Source organism: Chiloscyllium punctatum, chromosome 26 (assembly GCF_047496795.1).
Source record: "Chiloscyllium punctatum isolate Juve2018m chromosome 26, sChiPun1.3, whole genome shotgun sequence".
Lineage (NCBI taxonomy): Eukaryota > Metazoa > Chordata > Chondrichthyes > Orectolobiformes > Hemiscylliidae > Chiloscyllium > Chiloscyllium punctatum.
Genome location: NC_092764.1, coordinates 79,702,923 through 79,718,621, shown reverse-complemented (window position 1 = coordinate 79,718,621; position 15,699 = coordinate 79,702,923). Strand labels below are relative to the sequence as shown.

General features: G+C 41.3%; 1 protein-coding gene across 4 annotated transcripts in view; it reads left to right on the top strand.

The window, feature by feature from the left end:
• The window catches only part of LOC140453217 (guanine nucleotide-binding protein G(o) subunit alpha), a 227,345-nt gene that overhangs the window by 187,889 nt on the left and 23,757 nt on the right, over positions 1-15,699 (top strand). For all 4 annotated transcript variants that reach the window (XM_072547779.1, XM_072547776.1, XM_072547778.1 and 1 more), the window contains exons 5-6: positions 7,146-7,274; positions 11,963-12,092. In XM_072547779.1, the coding sequence (XP_072403880.1) occupies positions 7,146-7,274; positions 11,963-12,092 (259 nt within the window). The remainder of the gene's footprint in view (positions 1-7,145; positions 7,275-11,962; positions 12,093-15,699) is intronic.

The window sequence follows — 15,699 nt, the reverse complement described above, 5'->3', positions numbered from 1 at the left end:
GGCGTCTATGGCTCAGAATGTGCTGTAACTTGTACTTATCAACATTTTTACCAAGGTGTAGGTGGCTGATGCTTGCATTGAGTGATGTTTAGATGAGGGCCTTTGGAAGTTCTTACATGCACATTGCAGCACAGAAGGAGATCACTCAGACCACTAAGTCTGCACCATTCAGAGAATAGGACCTGAAATGTCTTCATTGGAGAAGGCAGGCAGGACATCAATTTGAGTTGAGGTCTGAATGATGAATCTCTGACAATGCAGAACTTCCCCCACCCTGCACTGAAGTCTGCGTCTGGACTAGCATTTTCAAAATTCATGGCTGTCTGATTCAGAAGCAGGAGTGTTCCCACAGAGCCCAAGCTGATAACTTAACAATACAAAGGTGAAGTCACAACAGGAAGGGAACAACAAAAGCAGTCAGGCTAGGGGAGGGAAGAGATGATGAACAGAAGGAGGAGTGGGAAAGGAGGATGCCTTAGTGTAACTGGATACAATTCATTGTCATGGTGAAGATGCTTGTATCTCACTGCAGCACCATTTCCCCCTTCCCGATCCCAACTCCAAGTTGTATTATTGGGAGATGTTTGGGCTGGGAGAATACAAGTGCATCACATTAGCAGAGGAGTTGGATCCTTTATTCAGCACCTTCTCAACTTAGATGACCACGGGACCATTGACTGAGCAGTTGTTTCACTGAATCAACCTATGGTTAGGTCTCAGCATGAGATCTTGATTTAAGACTCAATCAAAATTTTTTATGTGGAGAGTTGTATTCATCAGCTGAACCACATAGGCTGGTCTTTCTTGAATACCAGCCTTGATGGAGGGCTGCATTCACTTTGACTTATTCTGTCAGTCAGAATTGAACAACTGAATTATGTCACCTAATTAGCTATGAAGCAAACAGGTCAGAGCTCTTCTGGTACAGGGGTGATGTCCAACCTCTGAAGCCTGGGTTTCAGTTCCAGCTTCTACAGAGGTGTGTCATAGCATTGCTGAACAGATTTAACCAATCAGGAAATCCCCTGGAAGAAAACAGCCATTGGCTGAAATATGATAGTAGCTAGTGCAAAGTCCTGCCAAAATCCAAACTTTTTGAAAACAGTTGAAGAATAGACTGTGATTTGTTATAGTTAAACTCTCAGAGCAGCAGCAGGAGTCTGGTAAGCTGAACTTTGTACACTGTCTGATATGAGCTTATGTTTGGAGCACTACCTCCCCCAGTCTCTCAGTGTAGCAAGCAAACTGTAAAAGTATGACTGCCACTTTGTTAAAAATAGAATCAACAATCTTCAATGTTTTCAGTGTGTATAATTGCTGCTGTTTGTGTTATTTCATTTTCCCCTTATCAGGTTGTCCTAATCCCTGCTGTTTCTCATCCTGCACGTTAGCCCACAGTGACATCATATTAAAAAAAACTTCCATATTTTTGCCAACAGGATCCATGTCTACCTCACCATAACCTCTCTCGACCCAACCATTATCTCCCATTTGTCAACAGCTTGGCAAACAACACTGTAGCCATCATTTGCAGCTTCCCATTTCTAGCCTCTGTGAACCCAAGGCCACCCAGAACTCTGCTGTCTGTAATTAATTCGCAACCAGTCCTATTGAACTGTTGTCCCTGTGTCAACTGCCCCACGTTCGCTCCCAATCTAACAGATCCCTTCATGACTGCATTGGTTTTGGAGTTGAGAGGGTTGGTTTATGAGGAGAGATTAGGTAAACTGGGACAATGCACTTTGGAATTCAGAAGATTGAAGACGTATCTTGTAGAAACGTGTAAAATGATGAAGGGAATCAATAACGTCGAAGCATGGTGGTTGTATCTACTGGTGGGTGAAATAAGTACTAGGGAGCATAGCCTGAAAATAGGGGGGAGCCGACTTAGGACTGAGTTGACGAGAAACTTCTCCACCCAAAGGAGTGTGAATCTGTGGGCTTCCTTGCCCATTGAAGTACTTGAGGCACCTTGTTGAATGTTTTTAAGACAAAGATAGATTTTCAAACAGTAAAGAAATTAAGGGTTATGGTGAGCGGGCAGGTGGGTGGAGCTGAGTCCTCAAAAAGATCGACCCTGATCTTACTGAATGGCGGAGTGGGCTCAACAGGGCAGAGGGTCTACTCCTGCTCCTATTTCTTATGTTCTAATCATGTCACTCCTCCCAATCACCAAGTGCCTCTCCCAACACGCTTCTAGAATATTTTCTCTTCTCTAATTCTAGCAACTCATGCATCCCTGATTTTAAGTGCTCCATTGTTGCGAGTCTGTGTCTTTAGCTGCCTAGGCCTTAAGCCCTGGATCTCTCTCCCCAAATCTTTCAACCCGTCTGTCCCTTTGAACCTCCTTTAAGGCATTGGCCAAAACCTCCTCATGCAATTTGGTATCGAACTTTGATTAGTGATGGTCATGTGAAGTGGCTCAGTGTGATATAGTGTCAGTAAATATCTGCAAATTGTTGCGATAGCACTGCCTCCTTATTGAGTAGCCATAGACAAGTTGCAGCAAAGCATCCACGGATGGAAAATAAGAATTCTTTCTGTGTTTTCTCTGCTAATTTGCACAATTCCCAGAGGTAGTAAAAATTCAGAGTACCATTGATCCAGGGAAGTCCCACCTATGCCAGGATATACACTAGGATTCAATTTCAAATAATGTCCAATAAAAACTGCTATGAACTGTAACCATTCAGAAGCTGCATGTGTTGTATTGATGTTTGAAATAATGTGAAACCTTGCCCCACTCAGAAAGCACTCCGGTTTCATCACTGGCTGTACTCAGCCAGCTGAGCTGTGTGAGAATGAATCTAATCCAGGGAGATGTTCAGGAGAATTAGAAATACATGCATAAGCATCAATTGCATGCAGTTCAGCTTTGTGGGGTGCAGAACAGACGATTGACTTCAACAGGACAGTGACTTTGCTATTGAGATGGAAAATCAGACGGTTATACAATGGATGTTCGATCAGTCATTATCTGCTTCAAAACATAGCGAACTATTACTCCTTTAATGCCTGGGTTCACTTTGAACAAACAGTTCTGGGTATTACATAACAATGGTCATCCATGGGGTTATATCTCAGCATATAGTGTCACCTCCAATTATTATTTGTGTTATCACTGCTGACGGAGGAATGTTAAGTGTTCATACCCTGATATTGGATGCAATTATTCATAGGCAACGACACCTACCAGTGTCAGTTTGAACGAATGAAGAATTTTCCTCTGGCTGGTTAATTAATTTTGTACGTAGAACATTATCTGACACTCCGTCATATTTGTCCCATGGATATTTGAAGCACTTCTCCCTCTATTAACACAAACCAGTTTCACTTGCCACCCCAACAAACCTGCAAAGCTATTTTAACATCAGACTGCACGACAAATGCAATGCAGAATTACTTAGTGCTAAAGTGCTTGTTAATTCTGAATTTCCATGCGCTAATCTTTCAGAGGCATAAATAGATGCCAGGGGTGATTCCATAAGCTGGCACCCTCTGTGGGGTGCAGCTGTCACAGAGTGAATTGCAAAAGCACAACCCATCATTTCCTGTTCACTAAAACTAATGGTGATGTAATCAATGGCTAGACACTCCACATTTCCATAGCAGTGTGTTACTTGTGAATGCCACTCTCACCAGAGAGCCCTGGATTATAAATTCACTCCCTTGTGAAAGTATATCGCCTTTCCTTAGATTTTGTTGGGCAAAAGCTTATGTCATTAGTTTGTATGTAATTAAATCATTTTGAAAGATGCTCTACCGTCAACTCTGAATTGATTTGTTTGTAATGCTATCCCTTGCCTTACTTAAACTAAATCAAGTTGGTGCAGTGCTCGCAAAATTTTCATTGAAATGGTTTGGTTTTATTTCACTGGTTTTGGTTTGCTGAACATTTGTTGGGATTATGCACAGCTCCTCATCACAAAGCACTTGAAAAAGAGGAATGTGAGACTTTACGTTGACAACACTTTCACCTACTAATGTCTATAAACTTCAAACTAAAACAATCATCAGCATATAACCTGGTAAGAGTGCTTGTGTCACAGTGGTAGTATCCCTACCTCTGGGCCAGGAGACCAGCGTTCATTCCCACCTGCTCTGTACATCTCTGAACAGGTTGAATAAAAATATACATACCCTGCAAAGCCAGGCATGAAGGATTGCAATGCAAAATGCTCCCCCTTCACACAATAATGCACCTAAAATAATCATCAGTGCATTGGGTTAAATATAATGGAGTTTCCGAACAAGTGGGATTGGGTTTGAAGTGAGAGAATTTGTGATTGGATTAAAACTGGAGGAAATCATTGAATGACTAATTCATACCTACATGATGTGATGCATCCAGTAGAAACAGGCAAAGCTTAGTATTTAACTGTTAGAGCCTGCAAGGGTAATGTTTAATGGAATTATCAGAGATTTGTAAACATTTATTGACTTTGTGTTTATACTGTTATTGAGCTTTGTGAGACAGGTACTCGTAAATGTTCCCAGTTAATGTGATTTACTGCACTTATAAAATCATATTTATTCCGAACTCAAGACTTTGCAATTTGAAGTCATGGTATAGAATCTATTTACAACTTAAGTGAAAACGTAGCAAAAATCAGGCTTGATAGTTGATAGCCATTGAAATCCCAAATTACTAATTCCGACTACATCTTCAGACCTCCAGTGAAGATAAGAGTAATTCTCTTTGACACATGAAGCTGAGTAAAGCCTTCTACCAAAGAAAGCTGTAAAGAACTAGCCAGGAAGATATCTTCAGTAACTTTAATGTATATGGTTAAACAATAGTCTCTATCCAGTTTGAGAAGTTAATTATTGTTATTCATTGGTAGAATGCTGAGATTAAGATACTTAAATATAGCAGGTAACCTTCACCCCTGCGGTGGCCATTCAAATCCACGAGCAGTAAAGGGGTATGTGAAAGAGTTCTTGTCTGCTTAATTACAGTCTTAACTTGCAGAAAGTAAAACATAACTCGCCTGTTCCCCAACCTTTAGCCTTTCCAAAAGACCTAATTCTATCGCACAGAATTGATAGCTCTGTCATCTCATTCAGCCAGTATTGGGGGTGGGGGGGAGCACCAAACACCATAGGTTGGTGTGAAAACCCCTACAGGACCCATGGGGAATCACTAATTCATCTCCTTGAGTATGAGTTCCCAGGTTAGCCAGCAATGGTCTGCCCGGCTAGAACACATCATCTTGATTTGGTGATGGGAAAGCATTCAGTTGTAAGAACACTTCTAGATTTTAAAAATATATAATGCATACCCAAGGGGTAGGTGATGGCCGCATGGTCTTATCACTCAACTATTAATCCAGGGACACAGATAATGTTCTGAGGATCTGGGTTTGAATCCCACCATAGTAGATAATTTGAATTCACTAATAACCTGGGAATAAGAATCTGATTGTCGATTGTCACAAAAAAACCCATCTGGTTCACTAATGTTCTTTTGGGAAGGAAACTGCTGTCCTTACCTGGTCAGGCCTACATGTGACTCTAGACCCACAGCAATGTGGCTGACTCCTAGCGGCCCTCTGGGCAAATAGGGATGGGCAATAAATGCTGGCCGAGCCAGCAATGCCCACAGCCCAAGAATTTAAATAAAAAGCAAACTCAAAGAGCTCTTGTGGTCCAGAAGTAATGTCACTGCCTTTGAGCCAAGAGGCCTAGGTTCAAGTCCCACCTGCTCCAGAGGTGTATGGTAATAACTCTGGAACTGGTTGATTTAAAAACAATAATAAAATAAAGCAGGCACAGGAAGAAGATTGCAGGTCAAGAAGGTGGTGCTGAGTCTGGGGGTTGGGACTGAGAAAAGGTGGGGGGAGGGGAAATGAGGAAGCTGGAGAAATCTGCATTCATCCCCTGTGGTTGGAGGGTTCCTAGGCGGAAGATGAGACGCTGTTCCTCCAGGTGTTGTGTTGCCATGGTCTGGCGATGGAGGAGGCCAAGGACCTGCATGTCCTTGGTGGAGTGGGAGGGGGAGTTAAAGTGTTCAGCCACGGGGCGGTTGGGTTGGTTGGTGCGGGTGTCCCAGAGGTGTTCTCTGAAATGTCCCAGCAACACATCTTTAAGCACAGGAGAGCTCTTGTTGTGCCATGGTCGTATCCTTACCTCTGAACCAGGAGATCCCAGAATTGAGTCCTGCCTGCTCCAGGGGTATGCGATAATAACTCTGGAACAGGTTGATTTAAACCAAAATAAAATGAAATAGTGCAGACACAGCCTGGGCCAAGTTGGCTATAGGCAGGTCCATTTCGCGGATTCATTTCTACTGACTGTCTGACCCTCTTTCTTGCCCAGGTGTCGTTGAAGAGGGTGTCTGTAATGCCCACAAATAGTCTTGATGCCTATATAGAGAGGTGGGCACCTCAGTGGATAGAGTGCTTTATTTCTGCCTTTATTTTGATTCAGCCTCCTCCCTCATTCACTACCACCCCCTCACTATCTGATGGTTTGCACTGACCTTAGCAGACCTTGCATGTAAGTATTAATTTGGCTACATGGGTGACTTACTGTTGGTGGTTAATAGGTAAAAACAAAAGCCATGGTGATTTGGTGCTGGGAAAATTAGCACCTCCAGATATAGAAAAGAAGAAAAAAGTAAAGTAGACCTAATTACTCTTGTGTTAGTGGTATTATCCCTGCATCTGGGCCAGAAGATCCTCGCTCAAGTCCCACTCATGCTGGAAGTGTCACCCAACAGATCTGAACTGGTTAATTCAAAATACTTACAAAGCAGATCCAGGGACTCCTGTGGCATTGTGGTAGTGTCCCTACCTCTGAGCCAGTTGACCGAGGTTCAAGTCCCAACTATTTCAGAGGCATGTAGTAACACCTTTGAACAGATTGATTAGAAAATGTCAAGGGACGCAGAGATGGGTCTGGAACCGTCTATCCCTGGTTAGAATGAGCCTATGTATGCCACAAGTAGTGGCTCTGTTTTGGAGTTCGAAAATAAATGATTTTCTTTCAAGTCAGGCCTCTTTTATAAGTGTTTGATTGATTTACAACTGCGATTGCCTCTGGAGATTTCTGATCACTTTGTAATGCAGTCCATTATTGGCTAGTCCAGCACTTGCAGTGTAATTTGAGGATTTGTTTCATAATTACTTTCTTTTCTCCCTCAGTTACCTAGACAGCTTAGATCGAATTGGAAGTAATGACTATCAGCCAACAGAGCAGGATATCCTCCGAACCAGAGTGAAGACCACTGGCATCGTAGAAACTCACTTTACATTCAAAAACCTCCACTTCAGGTGAGTCCAGTTAAATAAAACAACACCACACTCCCCTGTCCAAATGGAAAACAATTGGTTTCAACATGAAGGGGATCATTAGCAAAATCCTAATTTATAAAACCCATTCACATAAACAGAGTTAAAATTGGACCCATTATGCATGACTGTATTTGATGTGTTCAGGTGAAGATTTTAAAAAATACCAGTGCATCAACAAATAGAAGGGGTTGGTTACCCATTTGCTGTTGCCTTGATAGTAAATACTTAGGCATTTCATGCAATCTCCTTGCTTTATGGATTCCACCCCCCCCTCCCCCCCAACCGTCCACCCTAGTGTATGTAGTTAACAGACTAGAATGAGTGTGTTCCTCAAAGACAGAAGCTTCTTTCATTCAGTTACTTCAGTCAGTCACAAATGACATTGTGCAGTCAGAACAGGTATAACTCGTTTGAAGGTATTTCTGAAAAAACACATATTTTGTTGAAGCTTTTTGTCCAATGCCTTGCCCTGAGAAATGTACCAGAGAATGTTCATTTGAGTGGAAACAGGTACAATGTGTTTACTTGTTCTTTCTGTCTGCAAAAATCAAGGTCCTGTACATTATTAAACATAGCTGCTGGTAACTATGAGTAATCGCAGAATTGTTCAACAAATGTTACCCCATCACAGAATTACATCCAGTGTTGGACACTATTTTGAGTTTTGCACACACAGGCTAGTTGGTTCTGGCCCCACAGGGCTATGGTATTTAATGTGACCCACCAGTCTTCAGGATGTGTGACCAACATATCTGGCATCACACTAGCACTGATATTCACATAGCACCACATTCACGTTTATGGCATGATGGCAGCATCCTCTTAGTGGCAAACACCATCATGTTGCAAATTCATGCAGTAGGTAAACAGTTCATCTCACCGGCTGTGTAAACCTCGGGGTAATCTAAAGTGAACCGGGGACTTGTCTGAACTGAAAGCCATGGCCTTGGGTCTGTTGCTGAGTCAACAGGAAATGATCCAGTAAGGGTAGCTATTATCCCATTGGATGGTTCTAATATACCCCCAGTCCAATTGCCAACCAATGAGCCCTCTCTCCTCATACAGAATAAAAGCATAGTTTTACATTGGAATTCTTGAGAATTGTCCTGATGAGTGCAAGATGAAAAGGTTCTACAAGATGAGTGTTGCTGAAAAAAGACACCAGTTCTGTTCAACCAAACAACTAGCTCAAAGAGGCAATCACTTGGAGCCCTAACCCCCCACAGCTGTGGATCATACACAGAAAATGTTCGAACCCTAATGCTAATGTCAGACAATTGCGCAGAGAGACACAATTGCGCCGCCCTAGTGTCAACACAAAATATATAGTTGTCCAGCACTGTGTGATTATGAGGATAGATTGGAGAAATTGGGACTGTTCTCCTTGGAGAGAAGATAAAGGAGATCTGATAGAGGTTTCAGAATTTTGAGTGGGCTAGATGTAGCAGATAGGGAGAAACTGTTTCTATTTGTGAAAGGAACAAGGGAGCATAAATCAAAGATGAATTGCAAAAGGAGTAAGTGAGGAAAAACATTTTTACTCAGTGAATAATTAGGATAGTCAATGCACTTGCTGGAAATGTGGGTTCAATTAAGTACTCAAGAGGCATTGGATTATTATTTGAATAAAAATAATGTGTGAGGGTATGGGAAACCAGCAGGAGGTTGACACGAGACAGCGATGCTCATTCAATTCACTGGTGCAGACACGATGGACCAAATGACCTCCTCCTAAGCTGTAACAATTCTGTGATATGTCTCGCAAAATGTTTGAGAGCACAAGGTGCAGTGAAGATTCTGAGAGAAATGATTAAATCGAGTATCTCCAGTCCACAAATGGAAGTTGAATCCTTTGGTTTGAATGATCTCAGTGAGGAAAAGCAGAGGACCAGGAGACCAAGGATAGACATTTGAGAGATTCGGAGACATTAGTGCAATTACAGATTTGACAGGGAAGAACAGAAGTAGCTTGAGCAGTCCGTCGGAGGTGGACATCAGAGGAAGATGGGGTGGTCGACCATGCCCAGCAGTGGCTGCATAGAATTGACGCCCCCTGGCCACTGTTACAGAGGACGGCATTTGTGGCTTTAATTAAGGGCAGTTTCAATGCAGTAGAAAAATCAGGTTGGAGAATGTTAATATGGATTTGTATACATGGATTTGAGAGGCTTTTGTACTAATCCTGCATCATGCTCATTTTTAAACCTGCCCATACATTAGCAAATTCAACTGTACAACCTGTCACTGTGGAATTTGAAGTCCCAACCCCTCGAGAGCTAATGCACTGTTGAACTGAATGCATCTCAATCACAGGGGAGTCCGAATAGAACACCTGCACTTATGGACAGATCTGCCATACACATACAGGTGGCAGTGTCAGAGCAGTGACCCCTCACCTGCCGAATGGAGTGTCAGACCCTTGGAATAGTGGTTCAGGCTGTTTCTCATTCCCCAGACTCCAGTTTGCATTTCAAAAGATTTTCCATTTCGCTAAGTGACTTATTGTAATGAATGATTAAGTGATTTTATGAGACAGTTCCAGATACCCGCAGGTTGGAGATCATGGGAGTTGATAGCAGGGGGTTTTCATTAATTAGTCTACATGGGCACTGAGACACTGCAGACTTTTGATCACTGAGCTTTTCAAGGTCTGCCAGTCATTTAACATAAAAGACCAAAATTTACATTTCTCTAAAAAAAACTATATTATTTCTTAGAAAATAAATCAATCAAAGTGATTAAATTTTAACTGATGCACATCACTTCAGAACAATTACAGAACTGATTTGAAAAATGGACCATTGTAAGTGAGTGGGATAAGTACGAGACTAATATATAACATACAGTTTAGAATCTAGTAATCTTTACCTACGCTAGTTCCCTCTAGACTAATACCAAGGCTAAACCCTGTATCCAAATTTGTGCTTAGCACCAATTGTTCTCTACTCAGTCTAAGCTAGGGGCCAGCAGGTACACTTTAAACTCTGCCAACATATTGTCCTGAACCTGTGCAGGACCTGCATTTAGTTATCTAACAAGTATCTCTGACATCTCCAAATCTCCATCCTGCCCTTAATGCCATGCTCTTGGAAATGGTGGCTGGGATTGCTAATTCAATGCTGCATGAAGACAACTCTTGATTGTGTATGAAGATTACTATCTGATGTTTAAGTAGATGGAGAGATTTACTCCTGTGTAATCATTATCAGGGCTGAGGATGTATAAAAAAAAGGGATTATGCACATGTTATATGTCAGGCTGCTTTTATTGTTGTACTTATCATGAAGTTCGTCCCATGTATGTACACTATCTACGTGCATGAAGAGCCTTTGCCTTCCCAGTTATGAGTCATACAAGGCTATATTTCCCATTCCTGCATCACATCAGTCATGTAGGAAGTTAGTCTCAAGCTGATTTTCAATGTCACAAGGATTCATCAGCATGCTGACTGTTCTTCTCTTAACATCCTTTGTCACCCACACATCAGTTCACAGCCTTTCCCTTGATCTCCACATGGTCTTCTCCTAATCAATGCGCCTATCAATTTCTATCTATCACCTATCAAGGTGCTAGTCTTGTATTATATGCTTACAGATTGCTGTTGGCTCACTTATACATTGTGCTGTTGTACCAGAGCCATTCTCTCATTGCTCCTGAATGCTACCCATTGCCCACTTTGCACAGTGAATTCTATAAACACCAGTTCCTGCTTCTGTGCCTTTTGTTAATACAGCACTGTGGACTGTAACTTGATGCCTTAAAATCTCCGGTGGCTGAAGTTACTTAATTGTATGTCTGGAAGAGAGATACAAACAGGGCCCGCCACGCCTCGGGCTAGTGCTAACTTGACACGGAAGCATTTTCCAATCTTTACTCTTCCAACTCCCATCAGTATAATTTTTTTTTCACATTTAGCTTCCCTATGAATGTAACTATTTTATTTACCTCAACTTCTCTCTGCAGTATCAAGTTCCACATTCACGCCACACTGAGTGAAACTGTTTCTCTGGAATTTCTCATTAGATTTATTAGTGATTCTCGTATATTTATGGTCCATGGTTTTGGATTCTCTCACCATTAGAAATATTTTCTATATGCCGGCTCTATCAAGTCCTGTGTATATTGGTTCCTGAACCAAAGCAGAAGTTGCTGGAAAAGCTCAGCAGGTTTGGCAGCATCTGTGAAGAGAAATCAAAGTTAATGTTTTGGAGTCAGGTGACCCTTCCTCAGAACCCAATTTCTCTTCACAGATGCTGCCAGACCTGCTGAGCTTTTCCAGCAACTTCAGTTTTTGTTTCTGATTTACAGCATCCACAGTTCTTTTGGTTATTGTTTCTATAGGTTCCTGGCCAGAGATTGCATGAACTGATCACAGAAAACAACATGTCTCACTGTCCAGTCATCAGTGAATAGCCTGTGCTCAGCCTCCCCAACCAACATCAGAAACTTTGTGTGTTGGGAATTACAGCACAAGGGCACATGTAATACTCTGTGTAGAACAGCATGGGGACTCCAATACCTCCTGAAGGTATACTTTTGTGGACAGTTAGGAATATTATGCTGAATGTTGAGAGTGCGACAGGCTAAGTCCACAACTCGTAACTATTTGTACCCATTTGTCAATCATCAGGTGTTACTGAAGAAAAGTTATTCTATTTTCTTCACAGGCTGTTTGATGTGGGAGGTCAAAGGTCAGAGAGAAAGAAATGGATCCACTGCTTCGAAGATGTGACGGCAATTATTTTCTGTGTGGCACTGAGTGGCTATGACCAGGTGCTCCATGAGGATGAGACCACGGTGAGTCGGGCCCCAGGAGATAGCGTTGGCTCCCAGTGGTTAATGTGTGGCGGTTGTTTGATAGATCCCAGAATGATTGTTCAGCTCTCTGTAATTGTAGTGTATGCAGTGAGAGACAGACTATGGATTTATGAGCATGCTGTGTGTGTAATGAGTGTCTGTGTTCATTAAATCGTAGAAGTGAAATTAAGAGAGTCTGGGTAGGTTGTTTGATTGGACTTGAATTGAAGGAAGGAGCAGGTTCTGATTCCTCTTTATCTGCATTGAATTATATTACATGCAAGAAGACTTCTTCCCATTGTGTTAGAAGTGCTGGCAGTGTTTTCCCTGCTGATGTCTATGAGATATGAAGGAGATGTGATGAGCTATGGTACCTGGGTATTTATTTTGCTCATGACACAGGACTGTAATGCCTAAGATAGATTGCTTGTGACTGACGGGCTGACAATCAGTTTAGACGTACTGTATCGACTGCTGGAATATGACCTTTACATAGAAGCATGTTGACTGGTTTCCTGGTGCATTCACTGGTCTCTTTTCTCTACCCCAGCCACCCAAGATATTAACTGCCACAAAATGTCTTTTAAAATGTACCTTTATTTTAAGAGATGTGAAAACCACAGCAACAGCATGTTGAATCTAAATCCAGGCCTCGAGAACAGAATGGGAACCTATCTTGCTGTTTTGTAATCCAGTTCCAGGATTCACTGACCTGCCCAATCAACTCTTTTAAATCCAGCAGGAATACCCATTTTGTGTTTTATAACAGTAGCTTTATTTTCATTCAGGATTTCTAATGCAACAAATGAAATTCCAATTGATTCCAGGCAAGATTTAAGAGTCTCTGGCTTTCATGTGTTAATCGGACAAGTCTGGGAGAGGTGTATTATTTGAATGTAACCTCATAGCCCCTTTCATATAACCTCTCTTCCTTCACACCCATTGTGTAATCGGCTGATTGTTAGGATTACGTCCATGTTAAACACATTGTTGACTAATGATTTTTTTGCTTCCTAGATCCAGGACTATGTGCTCAACTTAATTTGTTTTATAATATCACAGTATTCCTTCCTCTAGGAATAATGAATAGGAGAGTGATTGTATCAAAATGATGACACACACATGGTTTGGTTTCTTGTATCCCTGAGCTAACCAGGATGATTACTGTCAAAACTTTGAACCAAGCTCCCCCAGTCTGAAAGTGTTATATATAAGGAGTTATTGATGCAAGAATGTCATTGTCGACTTGCTCCTGGAGAAGCTTGTATCTATTGTGTGTTAACATGTAAAGCCACATGTATGATTGTGGAATTTTGTTCCAGGGATTTTCAGTTACTCAATTGATTGGCCGCACAGCTGTACAACTTTGAACTGGACTGTATCTCTAAATCAAGCCTCACTCCTTCTGTGTGATTGCAATAACAGTTTGTTCCATTTATTAAATGTGTAATCACTGTATTTTTCATCTTAATATTTTGTGCAATTAGCAGCAAGTAGTTGAAGGGATAACATAGTGCTACATTGTCTCCGTGGTGCTCATAATTACCATGGCTTTGTGTGGACTGTGCTAATCTTGCTTGTACTTTGCTGAGGTCGGTTTTATAACAATTGAAGATGTCCAACTCTGCAACAGATACAATCACAGACTCCAAGCCACCATTGAAAACTCAATTGATATTTATATAACAAAATGCAGCTAAATTTAAAAAGTGCTGGATTTAATTTTGTACATGCAGATGATGATCAGTAGACAGCATTGATCATACCTGTGTATCCAAACATGATAGTCAGCATGTGGATCAGAGTCCCAAAGAATCTTTTTATTTTGGGCTGATTTGACACCAAAGCATGGATCTGAGTCAATGCTGTTGGGAAAGAAGATTGATGGTTCTTCATAATATAGGGTCAGAAAGTATGGTGTTGGAAAAGCACATCAACACTTTTTGACTGTGATCTCCATTGTTTGCAGTCCTCACTTTCTCCTCCATTGTATACGGTAATGCTGGTGCTGCTATCAGAGTTAAAGACAGAATCTTGGTATTACTTAAAATAGGGAGTAACGGGTGAAGGGACCAAGGTGGAGTCATTGGCACATTGATCATACCATTTTTATGTGGAAAGCTTGATCAACTTAAAGCCTACTTTCAAGATTTTGAAAAGTAATTGGAGTTGTATTTTCACGTCTGGTGCCACGCCAGGTCAAAAAGCTTTAAAGTGTATTATAATTCAGTTTCAAGCTTATGTAGTTAATACATCGAGGAAAGTGACCGCTTCTTGGTCTGAGAAATGGGAAGGTCATGAACAGCAAAATGCTGAAAATCTGAATGGAATCTAAGTAAGCTGTGCTAAAATATGTTAGACCTGAAACAATAAGTTACGATTTCAAGACTTCTTCAAAAAGGTCGGGTTGTACCATTTATCCAAGTGTAGATAATACCGAAAATGTTCCAGCATTGAAATTGACAAAGGTTTCATAATGTAGCCTTTCTTTGTATTAGTTGTTGATTTCATTCAACCCTTCCAGCATGAGTCTGACCAAAAGTACCCACATGACCATCTTGGCATTAATAAGAGGCCGTTCAGACCTTCCCTCCTTGGGACATTGTTTGGTTATGTATGTAAATCTTCTTTCAAAGTAAACAGACATTTGGAATGTGAGACTAGGGAGACTTGTGGCAGATTTCTGTAACTATGGTTATAGTCCAACAGGTTTAGTTGGAAGCACTAGCTTTCAGAGTGCTGCCCCTTCATCAGGTTGTTGTGGAGTATACGATTATAAGATACAGAGTTTATAGCAAAAGTTTACAGTGTGATGTTACTGAAATTATACATTGAAAAATACTTTGATTGTCATTCTAACAGATGAGAGGCTTAACAAACAATCAAGGTATTTTTCAATGTGAAATTTCAGTGACATCACACTGTAAACCTTTGCTATAAACTCTGTATCTTACAATCATGTACTCTACAACCACCTGATGAAGGAGCAGCGCTCCGAAACCTAGTGCTTCCAACTAAACCTGTTGAACTATAACCTGGTGTTGTGTGATCTTTAACTTTGTATACCCCAGTCCAACACCAGCATCTCCAAATCATGGATAGTACATGTAAGAATGATTGTGTATCACATTGATGTTCAATAAACACAAGGTGGCAGCATTATGATGTAAAGCACGATGAGGAGTTCAGCCACTGTCTTCAGTGAATGGTATGACTCAAACTGCAAAACTGTCTTTTAGTTGACAATCTGAGAATCTCTAGAAACAAATACAATCAAAATGTTCTATTTGTGTGAACGATCATCGGTTTTGGGCTAAATTCCAGTCTGTTCATTGTGTAAAGAGACAGCTTTCTGGGTCATGCTGCATAGATACTAGTGATTTTTGTTTTGGACTGCACTGTGACACAACAGTGTACCTTCAATGTGGTGTGACTATACCATGACTCTGGGTGTGCTTCGTCCTCCTTTTGCCTGCTCTCTGGTATCAAGTCCCTGGGGAAGGAGGCAGCCTTCCAGCTACAGCCTCACGCTACAGCCTCATGACACCATTCCACCACCGCTGACTGATACAAACAAAATGCTAATAATGAGATTTTGCGACACCAA